At 31.1% G+C, this 22,376-nt stretch overlaps 1 protein-coding gene and 1 pseudogene across 2 annotated transcripts in view; both read left to right on the forward strand.

Annotated features, from left to right (window-relative positions):
- LOC132949757 (segmentation protein cap'n'collar-like) overlaps positions 1-13,328 on the forward strand; it is a 110,670-nt gene extending 97,342 nt beyond the window's left edge. For both annotated transcript variants that reach the window (XM_061020815.1, XM_061020814.1), the window contains exons 7-15: positions 6,477-6,870; positions 8,548-8,675; positions 9,339-9,438; positions 9,511-9,754; positions 10,757-10,866; positions 10,980-11,120; positions 11,374-11,666; positions 11,776-11,949; positions 12,039-13,328. In XM_061020815.1, the coding sequence (XP_060876798.1) occupies positions 6,477-6,870; positions 8,548-8,675; positions 9,339-9,438; positions 9,511-9,754; positions 10,757-10,866; positions 10,980-11,120; positions 11,374-11,666; positions 11,776-11,949; positions 12,039-12,185 (1,731 nt within the window). In that variant the 3' untranslated portion in view covers positions 12,186-13,328. The remainder of the gene's footprint in view (positions 1-6,476; positions 6,871-8,547; positions 8,676-9,338; positions 9,439-9,510; positions 9,755-10,756; positions 10,867-10,979; positions 11,121-11,373; positions 11,667-11,775; positions 11,950-12,038) is intronic.
- Positions 13,329-17,612: 4,284 nt separating this feature from the next.
- Positions 17,613-22,192, forward strand: LOC132949178 (uncharacterized; annotated as a pseudogene).
- The last annotated feature ends 184 nt before the right edge of the window (positions 22,193-22,376 follow it).

Below are 22,376 nucleotides of genomic sequence, written 5' to 3' on the forward strand. Positions count from 1 at the left end.
CCACGCGCATCATATTATATTAATATAATATTATGTACGTATTATACGTACACATGCTTGCTACATTGGGAACCAATGATGGTCAGAAGGTCTGAAAGGTAAAGGCATTCATATAAATGCCACCGAGATTATGATTTATTCGCCTGATGTTGTCGGGTGCCTCGTAGAAATTATATGGGCCTCTCTCGCATTCAATAATGTTCCTGTCCGACAATATAATAATGACCGCAGCAGCCGCGCGTAATAATAATTATAATGATAAAGTTACCTGTTTATTATTATGATAGCTGGTGGAGCGGTCGGCGATTACGGTGGGGCGGGGATGACAACGACGACTGAGATGTACCGGCAGTATTTATACTATAAGTCTTTACGCGGTCCCACGAATAATCCCAGGAAAGAAAAAAATAACATGACGTATTAACACGATGACACACTTTACGCGTAAAAAGGATTTAATTGCGATTTTTCCCCTGCGGAGTATAGTGAGCTTATATTTTAAAGAATTTCGGTACCTACCTACCTACCTACCTACCTACCTACCTACCAGCTCTTAAATATAGAGGGAAATGACTACGACGACGATGTGTGTGTATACGCGTCCTTAAAAATGTTAATGCGCCATTATTTACCTAAGGTCGTCGAAAAATTACGATCGACCTTGGTCCGTCGTCGAGAGGCAGACATCAATCAACAAACTCTCGCGCTCGCGATGCCCCTCGTATATACCATAGCAAAACATACACGCTCACTTACGCACACACATTCACAAATATACCTGCACATATACTGACGGACGTATACCGAATACGCGGTAGTAGGTTTATAATATATATATATATTGCTGCGCGGGTGAGAAATATAAATATATATAATATATGTATACATAAAATAATATAATAATATACGTGTCCTGTTCGCCGCCGCACCATCGCGTACCTATAAATACATACGATGAGAAAACGGACTGTTCACACTTCACACAAACTATTAACCGCCGCCGTAGCATCCGAGCTCACGTGAAAACTTAATTAGCGTCCTACACGGGCCGCGCGCGATTTATTTAAGATAATATACCATAACGCGCTAATGACGCGCGCAACAGTCGGCGGAGGTAATGGGCTCCGGAGAAAAATAATACACACACACACACATAATTTATACAACAAACAAATTATGCTCTCCGGCCAACAGATCTTTGGGACCGCAGTTTTTCTCCTCTCCTCTCCTCTCCCGCTGTTAATAAGGACTTTTTTCTTACCAAAACGGTGTGTAAAATATTATATTATTACCGAGTGCCGCGAGTGAGTGCGGCAAGACTATATGCGCAGCGACGACCGACGCCACCAAATTGTTATTATTATTATTATTATTATTATCGTTGTAAGACTTGACAAATTGCCGAGCGACGGGTTTCACATTGTTCTTAGACCGCGTCCACTAACGTACACACATTATAATAATAATAGTATAATATGACGTATTAGTCCGTATCGGACAGCTGCTCCGCCGGCTATTTGCGAAACTCTCACGCGACATAACCGTGGCGAGCTTTCTCCCCTGGGGTGAGGAAAATCGAGTCGTCGCCTACGCTATAGCCCGATGGTCACTCTGCACCCGCCTTTGTGTGCAGGGGAGAGAGATGATATATACGTGATAACATACTGCATGTTATATATTATATTAATATAGGTAGGTACGTTAAAGTAAAAAAAAATGTCTGCGCATAGAGGTTATTTTTTTTTAGTTACAAATGTACATCTATTGCTCGACGTATACATATAGGTACTTTATATATATATATATGAACATATTATAGTGTGCGTGTGTGTGCGCGTATATGGTCGCTCCCGTCAAGTGGGCACGAAATTATTTAAGAATTCTATTCAAACGACTTGACGCGTCGTCGTCCACTCTGACGAATAATAAATAATAATATTGTATACGTATACGTGTGCGTCTGCAGTGTCCGGGTGATGAGGGAGGGAAAGGCAAAAAACGTCAGTCACACATTAACGGCGTGCGGAGGCGGAGGACACGTACATGGTAGCTGCAGGAAGAGCTGTTGTGTAGTTGTAGAGAGACCGCAGTCGGACGGGCAAAGATAAATATTTACTCAAATATACATGCTCAGACGGCGGCCAACAGGTAGACTTTTGTACAATAATATATAATATATAATGTGCACTCTGGCAAATGTGTTGACTCCGCGCGTGATAATTATTATCATAACCACTCGAGACGACGAAATTCACCTCTGGACGGTAAAATAATAATCCCGCGTATTGAAACGTACCTACGCATATATATAATATATTAAATATACAACTAGGTATATATATATATATGTATATAATATTATTCCATTATATAAACACGAGCGACTACCTACCACAAAATAGTAGCATACCTATACTATAATAATATAACATATATATATACACATATATATGGAGCCTGGAAGTGCGTTTTTATTATTATATTTTTATTTTTGGAATTTCGGGTCGAGTGCAGGCGTGTACATATATATATATATATATATTTATATATAATATAGTCTCATCCCTCATCGGACTCGGGGGCTCCGTCCTCTTATATAATAATACATAATAATAATATATACACACATACTCTACACACGCACTTATAATAAAAGGCCTACCGTTTTGAATTCGGACGGCGGTTATAGTGACATACCTAGTGTTATTGTGTTATATTTTTCTCTCCTTCTCATAATAATAATATAATCACGCAATCAGCATTTCGGAATCGAGGGAAATGAAATATGTGCATTTCGCCGTCATTGTTGTCGTGGCCCGCCACCGCCGTGGCAGGTCCATACGTCATTTGGATGACCGTCGTCGCGCCATATCTTGGGGGTATGGCAGCTACCTGCTCGCTGCAGATATAATATTTTGAAAATATTAAATATATATAGGGAGTGACGAACAAAAGCCCGCAGACGAGCGCGTTTATTCGAGTGGTTCATCCGCCGCAACAACCCCTTCGAATCATTATGATTTTACAATACATAAGAGTTAGTTATAAGAAAAAATGATTTAGCTCTTGTAAATTAAACCTATACCAATTATTTCAATTATAAGTATTAATGCATATTTTACTAAACTTTAGAGGACCATAATTAATAAACTAGCAAACAAAAATTGATGATTTGACAATCAACATTTTCAGAAAAAAAAGCTTTACCAGAATTCATAAAAAATATAGTAGTTAACATTTGAAAAAATAAAGTTGATTTTGCTATAGGTATACCTGCGTGTTTAAAAATTTTGAAATTGTTATAAAAAAATGTCCTGTAAATATAAAGAAACACGTCTTTTTCGTTTTAACGAAATTCTATGTCATCGATTCACAAACGTTAAAAAAACCCGCGTACAATGACATAAGATACACCCTGTGTGATATTAAATGTCTGTTACCTATATTATCTTAAAAATTACTATGTGATAAAATGATTGAGAACTTTATAAAAAAACTTTCATTGTCTATAAAATTGTATATACCAATTATGTAGGTATACCAATTGTCAATTTCTGTATCATAAGTTTTAATTTATAATAATATAATAGGTATGTACTTAAAGTGATTATGAAATTAATGTCTATATTCATTCCATATTGGATGTCTGAAAATTGTCTATAACATGAGTTACTCCCAAGCGTACCTAAATGTAAATCCGTTTAACAATTAACTTATAACGTAATAAAAATATGGTATATAATATATTATTTGTGATATTTTTAATCTGTTCGTAGTTTACACCTATAAACATTTAATAGCTCTAGGTACAAGTGCGATAACTAATTTATATTAATCACATAAGGAAGGAACGGATTTCTATGTCGATAAAAATATAGCCGATCAAAATGTAGTAAATATTTTTATTGCTCATATTGTTTTCCTCGTACTCATAGTTGGCCAATTCAGGGTTTCTCAAAACAATAACATGAATATCTGCAATGCAGTTGTATAAATATAAGCAAACAGTATTTTTAATAACTAACAATAAACTTAAACAATACCTAACTTATGTTATTTCCTCGTAAAATATAATATTTTAAATTTAAATGTATTTATATTTAAATATGGGATGAATCCAATTACATGATAGGTATATTATGGAGTTCGAATACATAGAATAACATACATTTAACATTTATGAAAAATAGTGGTACGGTCGTACTGTTGTTAATTACACAAAAAAACGTAAGGTGATCGTGTAGGTCAGTTTCATAATTCTATAATAATAATATGGTGATTGCAGGTAAAATAATTATACGATTGATAAAAGAAACACTGGAAATTGAATGAAAAAAGGTTTCAGATACTGAAAGTTGGGACCCTAGAGTTGACTGTACCTAGATAGCATTTTCCAAGGGCATACATTTTACCATTAATATAAGCGTTAAATATGAGTAAAAATAATAACATTACATTTCTGTGTTTTCTTACAACATAATATAGTATTGTGTCATATTATATAATATGATTCGAGATACAAAGATAAATTATTATATTCTTTAATGAAATAATATAATAAACTATAATATAATGAACTTATAATATTGGGGTGTTCGCTAATTATTATCTGATGTACCAATAATAATATTATTCAGTTATATACAATAGATAGATAGGCGTATACTATCTTAATAATTCAGAGTTCAAATCTCGGATAATTTAGAAATTCATCATATTGTGTGTTACTTATGAGTTATGATAATATGATAACATAATATATAAGTATAATGACTATTGATTTCTTTTGTTTTATAACCTAAGTTAATATCAATCATACGAAAACGTGAAAGTTTAATTATTGCCAATGCCCAATATAGTTATATTGTATCGTGTAACGGGTTTGCCATCTACGTGTAACATATATTTAAACAATACAACATTTTTGTTCTGTTACGTACAAAAACGCAAAATAAATTGTAATTATTATTTTTGTTTGAATTATTATTGTATAATAGATTAAAAAAAAATGTCATCCTATTTGAGACAAAAAACAACAATTTCCTGAATAGAAAATACACTCGATTGGTACAATTTAAGTTTAATATACTCGCTCAAGTAAATTTTATTTTGATATTAAATACAAACATTAGGAATCAAAATTATTATCATCAAATGATAAATAACCAAAAATGAAAATTTGATATTGGCCTCATTAAATTTGACTTGTTAAAATTTACGTTATTTAAACGATAAATACATGTTTAAAAAAACATGTGATCATTATGGTCATTACAATTCTAAAAGTATCTTTGAAGAATGTAGAATGTACGTAAAACAAAGAGAGGATCTCAATATAAGTCACCAAATTGGAGCAAGCCTAGGTCCAAATTGAAACCGACACTATTGAATTATTTAAAACAACTAAATTACTCAAGCTACTTTAACCAACATTTGCTATGTACAAAATATAAAAATAACTAATTTAAAACTGCTTTTATAATATCTTTTTTTTCTCTATTCTCTGTTCTCCATTATAAATGTAATGTATTTATGTTTATAATTATACGCTAATGACCATAGTAGTCGAAGCAGAAATTGTACAATTCTAATAGTTATAAAATATCTGTCAGTACAATATTATTAGTACATAAAATGGGTATTGCCGTATGAGTAGAGTAAATGAATATAATATATAATATTATTGTTACAGGGTGTTCTAAAATTCTTCATTTGATTTCAAAAATCATATATAAATATATTTATTGTAAACATTTGTGAAATTACAAGTTACGATAAGCTTTATAAATTATAAATTACATTACATTTTCATTTCTATGTTTAGAAATGTTCAATGCGTGCACGTGACCCACTCCACTAAACCCTTTTATTTGCACGGCAAATACCTAAATGATATTCAAATTCCTCATAAACCTGTTGAATCATGTCAACCGTAATCAAGTTTTATATGGCATCTACTAATAGTAGTAATAATGCAACGTTTGAGCTTATAAAGATTTCGGAGAGGGGGGAGACATATACACATAGATAACACATTGTATTTTATATACCTATCACAAATAAATAAAAGGGTGTTAACCGTAAGGTTAGAAAAGCCTTCTACTGATTGGTTTGCAATTTAACTACAACTCAGCGCAATTCACTAACATTCAAAATACTAAGAGTATCCCTTTTCAGGTGAATGACGATTTCCATGTTGGTCCCGGCTCTATTAATTTTTGGTTTCTAAACATAAGTTTTGAATACCTTAGAATATATATTCCACACATAGTACTTACATAGTCATACGATAGTTTTCAACTAAAAAATAAATTATTATTGATCAAATACATGAAACTTTCTATTATTTAAAAAAAGTTTTGTATATTTTGTTTTAAAATATTTTTAATTACCTAGGTACAGATATTACATAATAATAAATTATATGATAACGTATGAGCTATTTAGTAATTAATTACGAAACTTTATCGCTTCAGGGCAGGATGGGCTACACGAGAACTGGCAACAGTGGAATGGACCAACGAGGCTGGCAGGAGTTGGCTACGTGCAGTCCAATGCTGGCGTTTCCTGTCGAAGGACAGCATCACCATCAGTCCCACTATGGTCAGCATCCGTCCAGCGTGCCCAGTTACCCGCCCGGGCCCGGCATGTATCACCATCCACATCACCATCAACACAATCACCACCATCACCAACACAACAACCACAACAACACGGGAAACGTGCTGTTGCAGAACGTAAGCCTGTGCGCGCCTCCGCCGCTGCCACCTCCGCCACCATCGACGTCCATTGACATGGGCGGAGGCCACGCGACCACGTCGTCCTCATCGTCGTCCCTATCACACTATCATCACCACTCTTCGTCGATCGGTAAGTTATCCACTTATAATCATACGTTTTACCCTATACCTCAATATCACTCCCAACCTTGTTATGTTTCAATATTATCTATATAAATAGATAGGTACTAAATACTCGCTAGCACATTACGAAAACAAATTTCACTGCGTTATCGCTGCAAACTGTTGAATACTGTGTGTGTAGAAATTTAAAATAATATTTCTATGTTTGTTGTGTTATCATATGATATTGAGTTCGCCCCCTCCCCTGGTAATCCGTCGTGTAGAATAGTTGTATTACAACAAAAAATATATTAAAATGTGAAAAAAATTATACCCAGACAAACAGATTTTATAGACCATGATTTTTACAAATTTTTACTGATTGTAAAGTTTTGTTTGATGACTTCGTAATTTTCATAGGTGGAGCATATAATAACCTTATGGTTAAATATTTTATTTTATATCAGTACAATTATTTCACAGGACGAAAAAATTGCGCGAACTCATCGTAACGTTTTCCTTTTTTCTCATGATCGCTCTTGTGTATTATAGTAAAAGCCGCGGCACAAACCCCGTGGGACCACGCCAATGTACGAGGCGCTAGTGTTGTAATGCTTAGGGGCGGAAAAATGGTAAGTCCGCCCCTGCGTTCAACATACAGTCCAATAGTCCGTATTTTATTTTTATTATTACAAACTGAAGTAGTTGAACTTTTAAATTTATTGTTAAGTATTTCTTTATTAATTTGTTAGACAATTACACAGCAAACCTTAATATCTATATATATAAAAATAAGTGTACATTATGAATAAATTTTATAACACAAGATCCACCAAACCGATTTCGATAAAAATTCCAGGACATATTAAAATTAATATGAAGATGGTTCCTGTGAAGTTTGTACGCTGTGGGATAAGTGGTTCCGGAGTTATGGCCTCTTAAGTGCACACCTGGTGACATGGCCAAAAATTACAACATATATACAATTATTTTTATCTATATATATAACCCATAGCAACCATTAAAAAACAAAAATTTCTATCGTAAATCTCAAAATTCCTGTTTGAGCACCTACCGGGGGTGATCACTTCCCTTTTTAAATTAGCCTATGACACTCACAAAGAATGTGGCTTTGTGAAAGAATTTTCGAAATCGGTTCAGTAGTTTCGGAGTTTATCCCGAACATACAAACAAACGCTATCATTTTATATATTAGTATAGATAAAAATGAATGTTTGTGTGTGGATTAGACCTATGGGAAGAAGATGGGCTAATTTAAAAAGTGTTAAATTTGTTTTTTTTTTATTCATCGGATTTTAGTACGGTTGCGTTAGGCTTTTGTATTAATTGATTATATTAATCCTCCGTAGGTGGAATTAAGTAAAAATGACAAACTTGGTACAATTTTGATACTTTAGAGTTAAATCATACACTTACGTACAAACACCACGGGGTCCGCGATCTACCGCAGATAGATTGCCTACCTGATAATATACGGCTGCGAATCAGAATTTTTATTCCGGGCAACAGAAAAGTTAAGATACATTTTTAACACCATACACCAAATATTAAATAACGAATTGAACAAAGTTTGAGTCATATAGAATTGGTACATTTAACGGGCAACGAAGTGCCAGCGGGATCAGCTATAGTTGTTTAATAAAAATATAAATAATATACGACGTCTGTTTTTGTTATGCTGCAGGTGTGTCAACCAATTGCAATCTCAGCTCTGCCGTCGCCACATCGCTTCACTTGCCCGGCAGCTCATCCGAACAGCCGGCTGCGTTCAAGACGGAACCACATCAACACGAAATGATGTTTCCCTATCAGGTAATGATCGCTATGAATCGTTCACAAAGCGTACTATTTGGATTGGGTATACGACATACGCGTTACCGTCAAAGCCTCCGATCATTAGTCAAAGTTAGGTTTTGCTATTTTATATTAGTTAGATATAATTTTTGAAATATTCTTTTAATTTTGACCCCACAAAATCCAAACCGGATCAAATTTTCTACCAAAAAAGCAGAAACCATCGACAATATTGAAAATTGAAGCATTTTTTTTTGCTTTAAATATAATTTTTCAGATACACACTCTTTTTCTTTATTGATATATATACACAATCTGTTCGTAATAGGTACAATAAGAGTATTAGATAAAATAAAATAAATTACATGAATACTTAATAAAATAAGCCACCCTGCAGTGATGACACTTTTAAAGGTACACACATTAAAAAAAAATAAATTTATCATTGTGCTCAGAAAAAAAAACAAATCTAATACATTATTAATAAGTAAGACACAACCTAACCTAAAGACAAAGTCTATTTATCTATCCCACTCACAAATAGGTACGTCATTGATATAATATAGTAAAATAAATTAAATAGATACAATGCAGCTTTAACAGCTTAGTGGTCGTGGATCTAGACGGTAATATTCGTTTATAATGTAGTATATTATTATCTTCCATTTTTCGTACATATAGAATCACAATAACGAAATGGCCCCTTCATCGGACGGACTTTTGTCGTCAATATTGAACGATGACGACTTGCAGCTCATGGATCCGGCGATGGGTGCTGACGGTAAGAATGCAAAAATCCAGTAAATAAATTCAGTATGTAATTTTTGGGGTTTCCTCCTTGTCCCATGTATAGGTGGCATGTACCCGGTTCGGATGATGGAAACCGCCAGCAGCTCAGTGCCGTGCAACAACAACACGATGAACACCGCGACCATGGTACAAAATGGTAATGCGGGCGGCGGAGACTCGGACAGCGCCGTCAGTTCGATGGGCTCGGAACGCGTGCCTTCACTATCGTCGGACACGGAATGGATGGAAACCAACTCGGATAGCGGACACAACGACGGATATCCGTCGCAATCCCTTCAAGAATATGGGTATGTCCTGCCATCAGGTTATCTTGTTACAAATGACGATGATTTGATACATTCGTCATTTTATTGTATTTTATAATACCTATATATTATACAGAGTGTAACAAAAAGTGTAACTAACTATGCAACTAACACTTATTACAATATAGTTTTTACTCAAGTAATATTGGTAGTAATGTTATGTAATTACTTGAGATAAGATGTTGAAAATTTATTTTTGACTTATAATTCAAACCCTTTTACTTAATTACTTTAATTTTAAAATCAATATTTTAACACTTTGATAAAAAAATCAACTACCTAATAGATACTAAGTATAGAGTTAATCATGTAGTAACTATAAAAATTAAATTTTAGGAATGTTTAGGAATTAAAGCTTAGGTTTAATAAAACTAGTTCGATAACAGTTGATTGGAGGAGAACAATTACCTGAAATAGGGTATTTCAAACTCTTTTGCCGGTGGTATAAAATATAAAATGTATGAACATAGATCATTGTGCCTCCCTTAAATACGTTTATGTTTATGTCCTTACTGATAGTTTGTTAGAGCTCACTGTAGGTTACTAGGTACCGGTTACCCGTTATAGGTACTAGGTATAGTATTATATTTTCAGATATTCTAACAGTTTTTTCTTCAAACTTATTTGACGAACACATAGGACTCTAACGTTCGTAGGAAATTTGAACTACATCACATTTCAAGCGTCGATTCTAAGGAAAAAAAACCATACTAATTAAAACCTTAAACGTGGGGAAAAACGTAGAGTAATCGATGAATAGTGTATCAATATATTAAAGTGCTATAACTTTCGCGCTATATATACTTATCTAACAATATAACATACTAGCTGTATATTAACATAGGTAGGTAATACATTATGTTATATAGACGCAAGTACGCAACATTTCTGTAAATAATATATAATATATATATATATATTTATTGTATGTGAAATTGTACTTGATTAGTGAATATTATTACAATTATTATTGTTTGGCTTCAGAAAAATGAGGTGGTTGGACAATTACCTGTATTCCGGAAGTCGTGGTCATTCAGCTGCTCCGCAAAAGAAATACCAGTTGTACGGGAGACGCCTAACAGATCCCGTATCAGGTAAATATTATAAAATAATAATTATTTAAATAACAATGTTGAAATGAGTACAAATGCAACGGTTAAATAATTTTTTATCTCGTGATTTTATTTTGTTACCTGTACATTTTTAGGGACCCCGAACACCACTGAAACGGCTAGGTCAAATCACATGGGTCTCGTGCCCGATTCCTTGAATCTGCCGTACGATATGTCTGTCAGAGAAGGCATCCCATTGCCCAGTTCTTCACAGTTCAACAGACACAATATGGCCGGTACGCAATTTGAATGTGTTATTATTGCCCATACTAATTTATGCATAATATATTGCATTGCTCCAGAATATAAAATTCGACATTAAATTATTTTAGTCAATATAAAGGAGGTTATTAAAAATAATACTATTGTAAAAATGTTAAATTACTTCTGTATACCTATCGGTTTGATCTTTATATTTCAACGATATATCGTTGTTTATCATACTGCATAATATTACTTACTATCGATTTTGGTCTAAATCTTAATAAGGTTGTTCACGTGTGATGACGCCCGAAAACCAAGTAGCCCTCAACCATACGTATGCACTGCCTGTCGAAGGTCCCAGGATACCGCGTAACAAGCTCAAAAGCAGCAGTAAAAGGAGTGAGGATGAACAGCTGACAAGAGACGAGAAGAGGGCCAGAAATCTGAATATTCCCATCACCGTAGATGACATAATCAATCTGCCCATGGACGAATTTAACGAGAGGCTGTCCAAATACGACCTATCCGAAAGTCAACTGACATTAATCAGAGACATTAGGCGTCGTGGAAAAAACAAGGTCTGTTTGTGCCGTATAATTATTAACATTAATTATTATATATTATTTTAATATGGGTACACTTGTCGTTTTGGAGACACATTTTCTTAAAAATATTTTATTTTTTTAGGTTGCTGCTCAAAATTGCCGGAAACGCAAGCTGGACCAAATCCTCAGCTTGGCCGACGAGGTGAAACAAATGAAAGACCGAAAGTTCAATCTGTTACAAGAACGTGAATATCTAATGACCGAGCGAATGAGAGTGAAAACCAAATATGATCTACTTTATAACCATATTTTTGGAGTGAGTTGCATGTTTGATAAACATATTTATAGAAGGATAAAATTGTTAATATAGACATAAATTTTAATTACAATTATTTGTTTGTTTAGAGTTTAAGAGATCCTGATGGAAATCCCTACTCTCCGTACACTCATACGTTGCGTGAGCAGCCCGACGGCAGTGTCAGTATTGTACCCAGAAATAATGGTACCCAAACCGACCGGAATCCTCGGTCCAAGCAACACAAGGACAAGTAATCTTGGGAATTACTTGATGTCCGGTTATATTTTTATACCAAAATGCTGTGATAAATACTGTGGGTGGTAGTCAAATCACCTCGAAATTATCAGGGAGCCGTGTGTACTTAATAATTTTGCTCAAACATAATATTATACACCTTTTTTACATTTTAATCCTAAAGACATCAGATTAAATAGATACTCCTTGATAAAAACTTTATTAAATTATTTTTAAAATAAGCTATTATTATGTTTTATTAAAAAAAAAAATATATAAAAATCATAAAAATAATTAACGAATCATAATCTTTTTTTCCTTTTTTTTTTTTTTGTTTTGTATATTTGCAAACTATTTTTTACTTGACTTGTGTTAAAATATTATACTGAACAAATATTTTGCTCAGTCATATAAGAAAAATTTCTCATATTTATATATTACGTTTTTTCTTTTTTCTTAATAAAACTTTGTCATTTCTTGAATATGGAAACGGATGGTATTGGTTGAATTTTGCAAATTCATTATAATTTATTAATAACTTGGTGAATTTCTATAATTTATTGTAAACTATTTTTTTTTCTCTAACCACGATGTGTTGAAAATAAGATAATATATCGTAGTTTTTGGTTTATTAATATTGTATGTAAATTAAAATATATATTGTAATATTAGAGAATAATTGATAAGGTGGATAAATTGTATAACATTTGAATATCTTTGGTTATAATTTGTATTTGTGGTGACAATTAGGTTGGTGTCTATATTTTATCATATAGGTATACTGTAATATTATTTATTTTGTAACTGAGAAAAAAAATGTATAATTTTTTGTATATTATTACTTGTATTACGTACAATTTAGTATAATTAACATTTTTAATAATATTTTCTTTTTGCCTAATCTGAACGACTTATTGTTGATTACTATATTAATACCTACTTGTCACAATATTTGACTATCTTACATAACAATACAATATGCGTTGGTATGTATTTTCACCTATATATTGATATGTTCAATATTGATTAGGAAGATGCGCAAAATATGACTAAATGCATTTTAGATTAAGCCATGTTTTATTTAATATCAAATTATATAAGTTTTTTGGTGTTAAAAATTAATTTTTATTAATTCATCATTTAATTAAACAATTATTTCTAATCGTTGACCTATACACCTCCCACATTTCCGCTTTACCAAACCGAAACAATTATTGCACGGTTGAGACAAAAAACAAAATATTTTGAAATTAATACATCATGCCTAGAAAAAACCAATATAAATATTTGGTGGAAAATGTAAGTCTACAAATATTCATTTTGAAAGAAAACCAAAAAAATGTTGTCAAAAATTGGTTTGTGTAGAAATTAACGATCATTAATTGTATTCTTTTCCCTGATTATCTTTAAAAATACTGTGAATTTCTCATTTTGGATGCCCTAAGGTGTAACTAGATCCGATTTTTATAAATTTATTATGATTTTAGGTGATTCAAGTTCAAATGTTGACGACATTGGAAATCTCATTTCAATTTTCAATAACAATTTATTTTATCAAATAATTTTATAAATACATACCTACCTACCTCTCAAAAAAAACTAATATCACAGGTATACCCTGGCACCCCAAGGTCAAAATGTGGACCTGAAAATTGTTTGGTATTATGTTATTTACTATGGAAGAATTTGCAACCATAAAAAAAATGTTGTACCCAAACCGTTGCGCTGAAAAATCGGGTGCCAGTGTAACATTACACCAGCAATCCGAACATTAAATAATTCAAATTTTGACTTGAAAACTGTTTGGTATTAAATTATTTATTATGTAAATATTTGTAACCACAAAATATAAAAATTTGTAACCAAACCGGTGCCCTGAAAAACCTCGTTCACAGTTCCGTTGGCCAAAGTAACGTTACCCCAGAACCTTAAGCATTAAATAATTAAAATTTTTGCTTTAAATCTGTCTAGTATTATGTTATTTATTATGCAACAATTTGTAACCATAAAAATAACCTATCTTGTCCACAGTGCCATATTTTATGTGAGTAGTGCATCTTTATTAATAATATGAATAATAATGTCAAGGCGACATATCCTTACAGTTAGTGGTTGTAGTAATAATTATAATAATAATAATTTCAGTGTTGACAACTACAACAGTAACCAAACCGGTGCCCTGAAAAATCGGTTGCCAGGGTAACATTACACCAGCATTACAAACATTAAATAATTCAAATTTTGACTTGAAAACTGTTTGGTATTATGTTATTTATTATGTAACGATTTGTAACCACAAAAAATAATTTTGTAACCAACCCAGTGCCCAAAAAACCACGTCAAAAGTACCGGGTGCCAAGGTAACGCATTGTGTAAAAAAAATTATATAACTTCTAGTTATTTTAAGTTCAATTTGGACCAAACTACATATTAAACGCAAGAATCTATAATAATGTTGTAATTTAAAAATATTTTTTGTTAATTAAAACATTACATTGTTGGTACTTAAAACTTTTAGAGTAGGTATATTTATGTAGAAGTTAATACAGTGTTGTATAACTCCAAGTTGGTTGAGGGTGACTAACAAACATTAACGAACACAACAATGTCAAGTATTAAAGAATTCTGTATTACTGTAACCATAGACCTATAATAAAACTGTATAAACTAATGGACAGCGCATAGAGAGAGATGTCAGGCGTACGATATAGAATAAAAGAGAAAAGAGAACGTGGGGGGAAATACAGTATTAGTTTCCATAAACGTATGATTACCCCCTTTATGTTCTTTCTCTCTTCGTTCTTTTTTCTTTCTTTCTCTTATATGATTCCCGTGCATTGATGGCAGGGCGGAGTGGAATCCGCTGTCCATTAGTTTATAGGTCTATGACTGTAACAACTTAACCTACTCGGTGCAATCACGATCACAGTTCACTGTTTACTCACTACTGAATGGACTGTGTTATTGTGACACAACAATAGTAACAACTTAATACAAAACAATAAATTATAGCACCGATAGTAAATATAAATATAATAATAGCAAATCTGATGATAATAGATAATACAAATAATCCCACATTTATTATAATTCATACAAACAATAACATTTTCAAATGTAATTTTTTCAATAAAAATGAATTTAACATACTGTATAGTACTATTTTTATAATGCCGAATAAAAAAATAAATCACTGGTAATTTAAAATTCTCAATAGTTTTTAAAAGCGCCGGTGTCTCAGGTTTCTAATATCTTTAAACGTTTTTACTTCGGGGGGTAAAATCATTCTAGGATAACTTTACTGCTGGTAAAATTAACCTAGTATATTTTTACCAGAGCTAAAACAAACCTAGGATATTTATAACCTCGGTAAAAAAAAACTAGGTTATATAAACCCCCTGGTTAACGCACCGTCTCTGCTCAGAAGCATTCTTCGTATCCAATGTTTTATAATTGAATTCAAATATAACTAATCCATTTCAATGACATACTCAACAACTACTGTATAGCAAGGTGGACGGACAGGAAAACTAAAAAAAAAAAAACACATCATTGTAAAACCAATACATTCTTTCGCTCCACTCAGAATCTAAAAGTAACACATTTTTAACTATTTAAAAAATTAAACAATCTTAAATATTTAATGTGTATAATTAATATTTAAAAATTCAATAAAATGTTCTATATACATTTTACGATTAATAATTCAAAAATAGTTTGCCACAGTAACTTGACATTTGCTATTTACTATACAATTTTTTTAGGTTTTTTTTTCATAGTTGTATATAAGTATCTATTTGTTTAGCTTAGTCAAAAAGTATGACAATTTAATACAAGATTCAACTCAAGTACAAAACATACTCGTTAAAGTAATTTAAAAATATACAAAACATGTACACATTTTTAGATTCTGAGCGGAGCGAGGAAGCTATTGGTTTTACAATGGTGTTTATTTAATTTTTTTTTTTTATCCTGTATATAAAATGTCTACCAAAAGGAGTGCTTCGATGTCCACATATAGGTACCTAGTAGTTTATCTTTCAGAAATTTGGATCAAGATGGTACTTCAGAGAGTTCATTTTTCGATTTTCTCAATAGTTATTTAATTCCACGGGAAAAACCACTGACAAATTACAAAAAACCTCTAAAAATAGGATTTTCATTTCTAACGCTTTATTTATCACCATAGAAACAAATAAAAAATGATAATATTAAAATATTAATTCGACTTACAGGATATAATAAATAATAACGATATAAAATATTCAGACTAACAAACCGTCTCCGCTCAGAATCACTTTTCTTATACAATGATATTATATGCAATATGCATTATTAATTTTGTTTTAAAAACAAAATAGTAAAAGAAATGAAAAATCCCTGGCGTCATATTCATGATAATTACTCTATAAGTTTATCAACCAAGGAAAAAGTAGTGACGAAGGAACTTCAAAAAAAAGGTGGGCAAGTGGGGTGTCGCTCCGCTGTACAGAAGGTTACTTGTGGGTCACTGTAATGGATGGTGTTCAATTTGAATTCAATGATATTATATCATTGTATAAGAAAAACGATTCTGAGCGAAAACGGTCAGTCAGCCTATGATATTACTAAGTATATTTGATGATATTATTGTAAATTAAGTAATTTATATACATATAACCTATTTACGTGGAACCTTGTTTTAAATTTTCAATCCTTAGCTATAAAAGTTGAAAATTTTATAAATTTATAACTACAAAATAATTATTAAATTTTGTCAAAATTCGAACTTTAAATCGTTATAAAAAAAATTGAGCCTATGTAATTTTAATATTTTTCAACTGCTATTGTAACAATATATCAGGAACCTTGCATTAAATGTGTACGATTTTTACGAAACAAATAAAATTTTATTGAAATTTATAGAAAAAAAAACAAAAAAAATTGAAAACTGACAATGTCCGCAAACCGCTCAAAAAGAGTTATGTGTATTTTAAGATGTTCAAACAATTTACAATTTACTCGCGTTAAAATTAAAATATTATAAAAAGCCAATGAGGTTGCTAGATAATAATCTTACCTTTAGATTTTATAAAAGGTCATCGGTCAAATTTTTAAATTAACGGAGCTACACGTATTCTGCTGAGCGTAAAATTTGCTATGTTACGCCATTGTAAAGGCGGGTTCCCACGGCGCATGGCTCGGCGAGTCACGAGTCAAATGCGCTGGCTTGGTAAACTACACGCGCCGTGGGAACGCTCTAGCTCGGCTAGGCTCGTGTCTATCCGAAAATTGTCGGTCCGATGTGTCCGCGCCAAAGTAAACGAGCCGCGCATTTAAACAGTGTTCCCACAGGCATGCAGTTTGGTGAGCCTAGCTACTGTGGTGAATTTTTATTTTATTTAAATTTTATATGCTTTTCAATATACATATTAAATTGAACTGATAAGAAATAAATTATAAAAAAAATGGAATGGACCAATGAGGAGGTTCTAGAGTTTTTAGGACTATACGAAGCACATCCGGCAATTTGGAATCCACGCCATAGAGATCATAAAAACAGGAATATAGTTCACGATGCTTGGAAAGACATAGAAAACAAACTAAGGTAGGTAGCAAACTATTTTTTATTTTTATTAAAATAAAATATTTGTTTTTAATTACTTATATTTGTATTTTTGTAATGATTTAAGTGTCAAAACTGATATAACAGAAATGAAAAAAAAAAAGACTCACTGTTGGCTACTTATAGAAAACTTTTAAACAAAGTCAGAGTAAGTATGGGTACTGGTAGTGGTACTAATGATGTCTTCAAACCAGATTGGTTTGCCTATAACGCAATGGTATTCCTACATGATGTTTACGAGGCGAAAAAAACAATTTCAACAGAGGTAACTATTTTATTTTGTTTTTTTTTTAATTGATTGTAATGTTTTAATTTAAATTTAATTATAAAATTAATTATATAATTATACCAAATTGTTTGATCTATATAATATTATACAATTACGCTGTATTCACTTTAGCTGTCCATAAGAATCAATATATTACATATTATGTATATATAATATGTATTATAGGCTATAGGTACTGTCTCAATGATGTTTTTGTTCAGGGTAGGTATTCACATTTTACCAAAATAACCATGTTTATACGTTATACGTAATATTAATAACTATTAATTATACGACTTACAAAAATACGCTGTACGAAAATAAATATAAATAACATGAAAGAAACAAATACTCGTATAGTATATAAATTTATATTAGTTTTATAAATTAATTTGGTTTGGTTCTAAAAATGGAAACATCTAATATTAAACATCTATATTTTAATAATAATTTTATTTAAACTCGTTCTTGCCATGCCACTTTTCCACTTGTCACAAAATATTCAGAGAACTGGTCTCTAACCATTTGTGCGTCGAGACCGGATCTTCTTGGTACTCTTTGTAATGGGAACATGGAACCTAAATCATTTTGTTCAGACCTCCAAGAGCCTGGAACTAAAATTCCATAATTATTTCCCAATACGAACTTTTCCTGGAAATAATTAAATTCTATCAGCTTGTATAATATTATACCCAAAAATACCTACTATTTTCATTCTTATTTTTTCAAAATGTACAATTTTCAAAAGCAAAAATCCACTAATTTTGCACATATAAGTATTAAGTATTATAAAACAAAAAAAAATGGGCCAAATCCGTTTATAATATTATAAAAATTATTTATACCATGTAATATATTTGTATATCTTACCTTGGCTTTTTGTCGACTTCGTGAAACACGACCTTTTTTTAAAGCACCACACTTGTTTTTTAATGAAAAAGACAGAGCAAAGTATCAAAATAACGAATCGCGATATACAAGAAACACGAACTTTTTTAAAAGCACCAAACTTACAGTTTTTTAAGTAAACAGACAGAGAACAGTGTCACAACAACGAACAACTGTAAGAAAGTAGAAACACGACCTTTTGTAAGAGCACCGAACTTGTTTTTGAAGGAAATGGATAGATCCGTGTTAAAATAACGATTCACGATATGGAAATAATAACTTAGTTGTTAATAAAAAAATCTTGTACGTTCTTATTACCATGTTGTATTATTGATAAACGAATCGATAACATTTTTTTTTAATATAATGCATAATATTCAGGGTATTTATAAATATGATTTTTTACCCAATCTTACAAAAAACGTAGTATCAACCACAACGTTTATTAATATAATAAGCGTTATATATTATGCACTTCCAAAATCATAATATTAATGATAATCGTTTTTTAACATAACAATACGTTTATAAATAACATATTATTCAATTCAATAAACATGTACATTGGATTAAAAAATATACTTTTACAAAGTATTGATACCGTTAATTAAAAGGATAATAAATTCGTTGGTTTAACTATTTCATTTATTGAAGTAATAAACCATTTATTTATTGTTTTAATATAATCAATTATTATTTTAATAATTATATTGTGTACAACTTATGAAAAAAAATTAATTGTGTCCACAAACGCAAGTTTATGATATTAACCACAATTATTGTTAATCAATAAACAATAATTTGTTGAAAGAATAAAAAAATTCGTTGTGTCAATAAAAATGATCAATAAATGGCGTTTATTCATATTATGAACATTTTTTTTTTCAGTGTGTGTATAATGAACTTGAAGATTTGCTTCTTCTTAAGAAATTATGTAACAATACACAAGTCATTGTAATTTCTTGTACTTTTTCCGGCTCTAGAAGTATTGGTCCTCTAAATATGCGAAAAACTGATGCCATAATTCCAAATACATTTTCAACTACTCGGCGTGCTCGAGAAAGCCGGTAGTTGAAAATTCTTTTGGCGTTTCCTTTTTCGTGTACTCCCGAGTATGGTTTCAATATATTTGTGCTTAGAGCAAAAGCTTCATCCGTCAGAAACACATACGGTAGCGACACATTCGTATTAGGGAGTATTTCGTCGTATGGCAATATCAATTCATCCGTATCCAATTTTTTAAAAAACGTTGTATTTCGTAATACGCCACCATCGCTGATTCTTCCTTGATAGCCGATATCCACAAAAGTAAAATCATAATTAGCGTTCACTACAGCCATGAGCATGAGCACAATGCTAAAAGTCCCCTTATAATTGTAGTATTCCGTTCCACTATTGACAGGGCTTTGGATAACTACATGTTTTCCGTCAATAGCCCCGAGACAGTTGGGGAAATTCCATTTTTCATTAAAGTCTAATGCTATATTTTTCCAACCACTCGAATTTTTTGACAACTAAAAAAAAACAAAAATTATATATTTTTCACTACGTTGTGTTTTGTATTTTAAATATTATCATTTTATGTATATTTTATAAAAATATATATGAGATCTTTTAAATAGCTACTGGTTAAAAATGATTTTTAATTATTTTAATTATATTTTATAAATTATTAACTACAAAATAGTTATTAAATTTTAAATATGCGTATGCATTTTTAATATTTTTCCACTACTATGTAAGAATGGATTAGGAGCCTTGTATTAAATTTTCAAGCTTTTATACCCAACAAATAACATTTTATTGACATTTATAGGAAAAAAAAATTATAATATTAGTGACTGATTAAGTCCGTAAACAGTTCAAAACAAATAAAATTTCTGAAAATTTTATCATGTATAGAAAATGCTAATATAAACAACCAGTGAAAATTTCATGTTTTTATGGTCATTTTTTTTAGAGTTACACCAAAAACTAAAATCGATTTTTGTTAAAAACCGATTTTGCGTAAAATTCCCGTTTTTCTTAATTTTTATTTTGCTTTTGAAAACTATTGGGAATTTTTAATTTCCCCCCCCCCAAAAAAAAAAAAAAAATTAACAAGTAGATTCACTTTCTCATCGAACAAAATATTGAAGTTGAAAATTGAAGCATTATTTCAACTACATATCGTGTACACAGACACAAATAAAAAAACACACACATAATTGTAAAATTAATACATTCATCTCTCTGCTCAGAATCTAAAAATTTAGTTTTCAAATTAATGAGTTATTTCAAATAATTTCAACATTTAAAAAAATTATGAAAAATAAACCTTAGATAATTAATGTTTTTACAATCAAAAGTTTTTTTAAAATTAAATTTACAAAAATTCCAGTCCAAAATCATGGAAATTATTTTTTAGTTATTAAATGTTGTTAAATGAATAATTGTAGAGGAAATTATATATATTAAAACTACCTAAGAATAACAATTTTAGTTATTTTGTTTTAATTTAAAAATATTATTTGTGGATAATGTTATTATATTATACACATTATTTCAAATACAATGTTTTCGGCAAAAATTAATTCAACCCACTGTATAACTAATAGTAAATACTAAATAATATTTATTATTTTTAGCAATTGGAAAATTCGTCAGATGGTAGTGAAATTATGAGTGGTCAATTTCACGACAGTTCTGAAATGGATGTACCTCAGAATCCGGACAACAATTTCAAAAGCCCATCTGTTAAGGTAACAAAGAAAAGAAAAGCTGACGATAAGGTAGAACAAATTGAAAACAGGATGGACGAAGCATTTACGTTTTTAAAACAAATTTCGCAAACTCCGGCCAAAAGTAAGTGTTCACTTTTTACCGACCTGTTATGCGTCAAATTACAAGCACTTAGTGAACAAAAACAAGATATTGCAATGATGGAGATTGATAATATTATGTTTCGTCTCAAACATTCTGCTGATCACATAGTACAGCCACCATCGTATTATCAATATCCAAGTACCAGTTTCCCGACATATTCGCCATATTTACTCAATGATAATTATTCAACCGCATCATCATCATCATCATCTGCATCTCTTCAGCCACAACCATCGCCCAACTACATATCATCTATGCCATCTACGTATTATGATTTATCTCAAAACCAGAATTCCTCTGAGTACTCAACCTCCATGTCATCTCCACATTTTCAGCAATTCCAAAATCCATCACCAACACCATCACAACATAGCAATGTAGGAGAAAAAAGTTTGGATTAAGGTACCAAAAGCATATACGTGTATTGTACAACATTTTTTTTTATAATATACAAGGTGTTATATTATGAAAATACTTTATATGTTATTGTTCATACATTTTATACTGCTTATATTCATTTTAAATATAATTATGTTACACTTTGTTTTCAGTTTTAAATTTGATTTTGTTATATATATATTTTTT

The sequence above is a fragment of the Metopolophium dirhodum genome, chromosome 7, assembly GCF_019925205.1.
Source record: "Metopolophium dirhodum isolate CAU chromosome 7, ASM1992520v1, whole genome shotgun sequence".
Taxonomy (NCBI): domain Eukaryota; kingdom Metazoa; phylum Arthropoda; class Insecta; order Hemiptera; family Aphididae; genus Metopolophium; species Metopolophium dirhodum.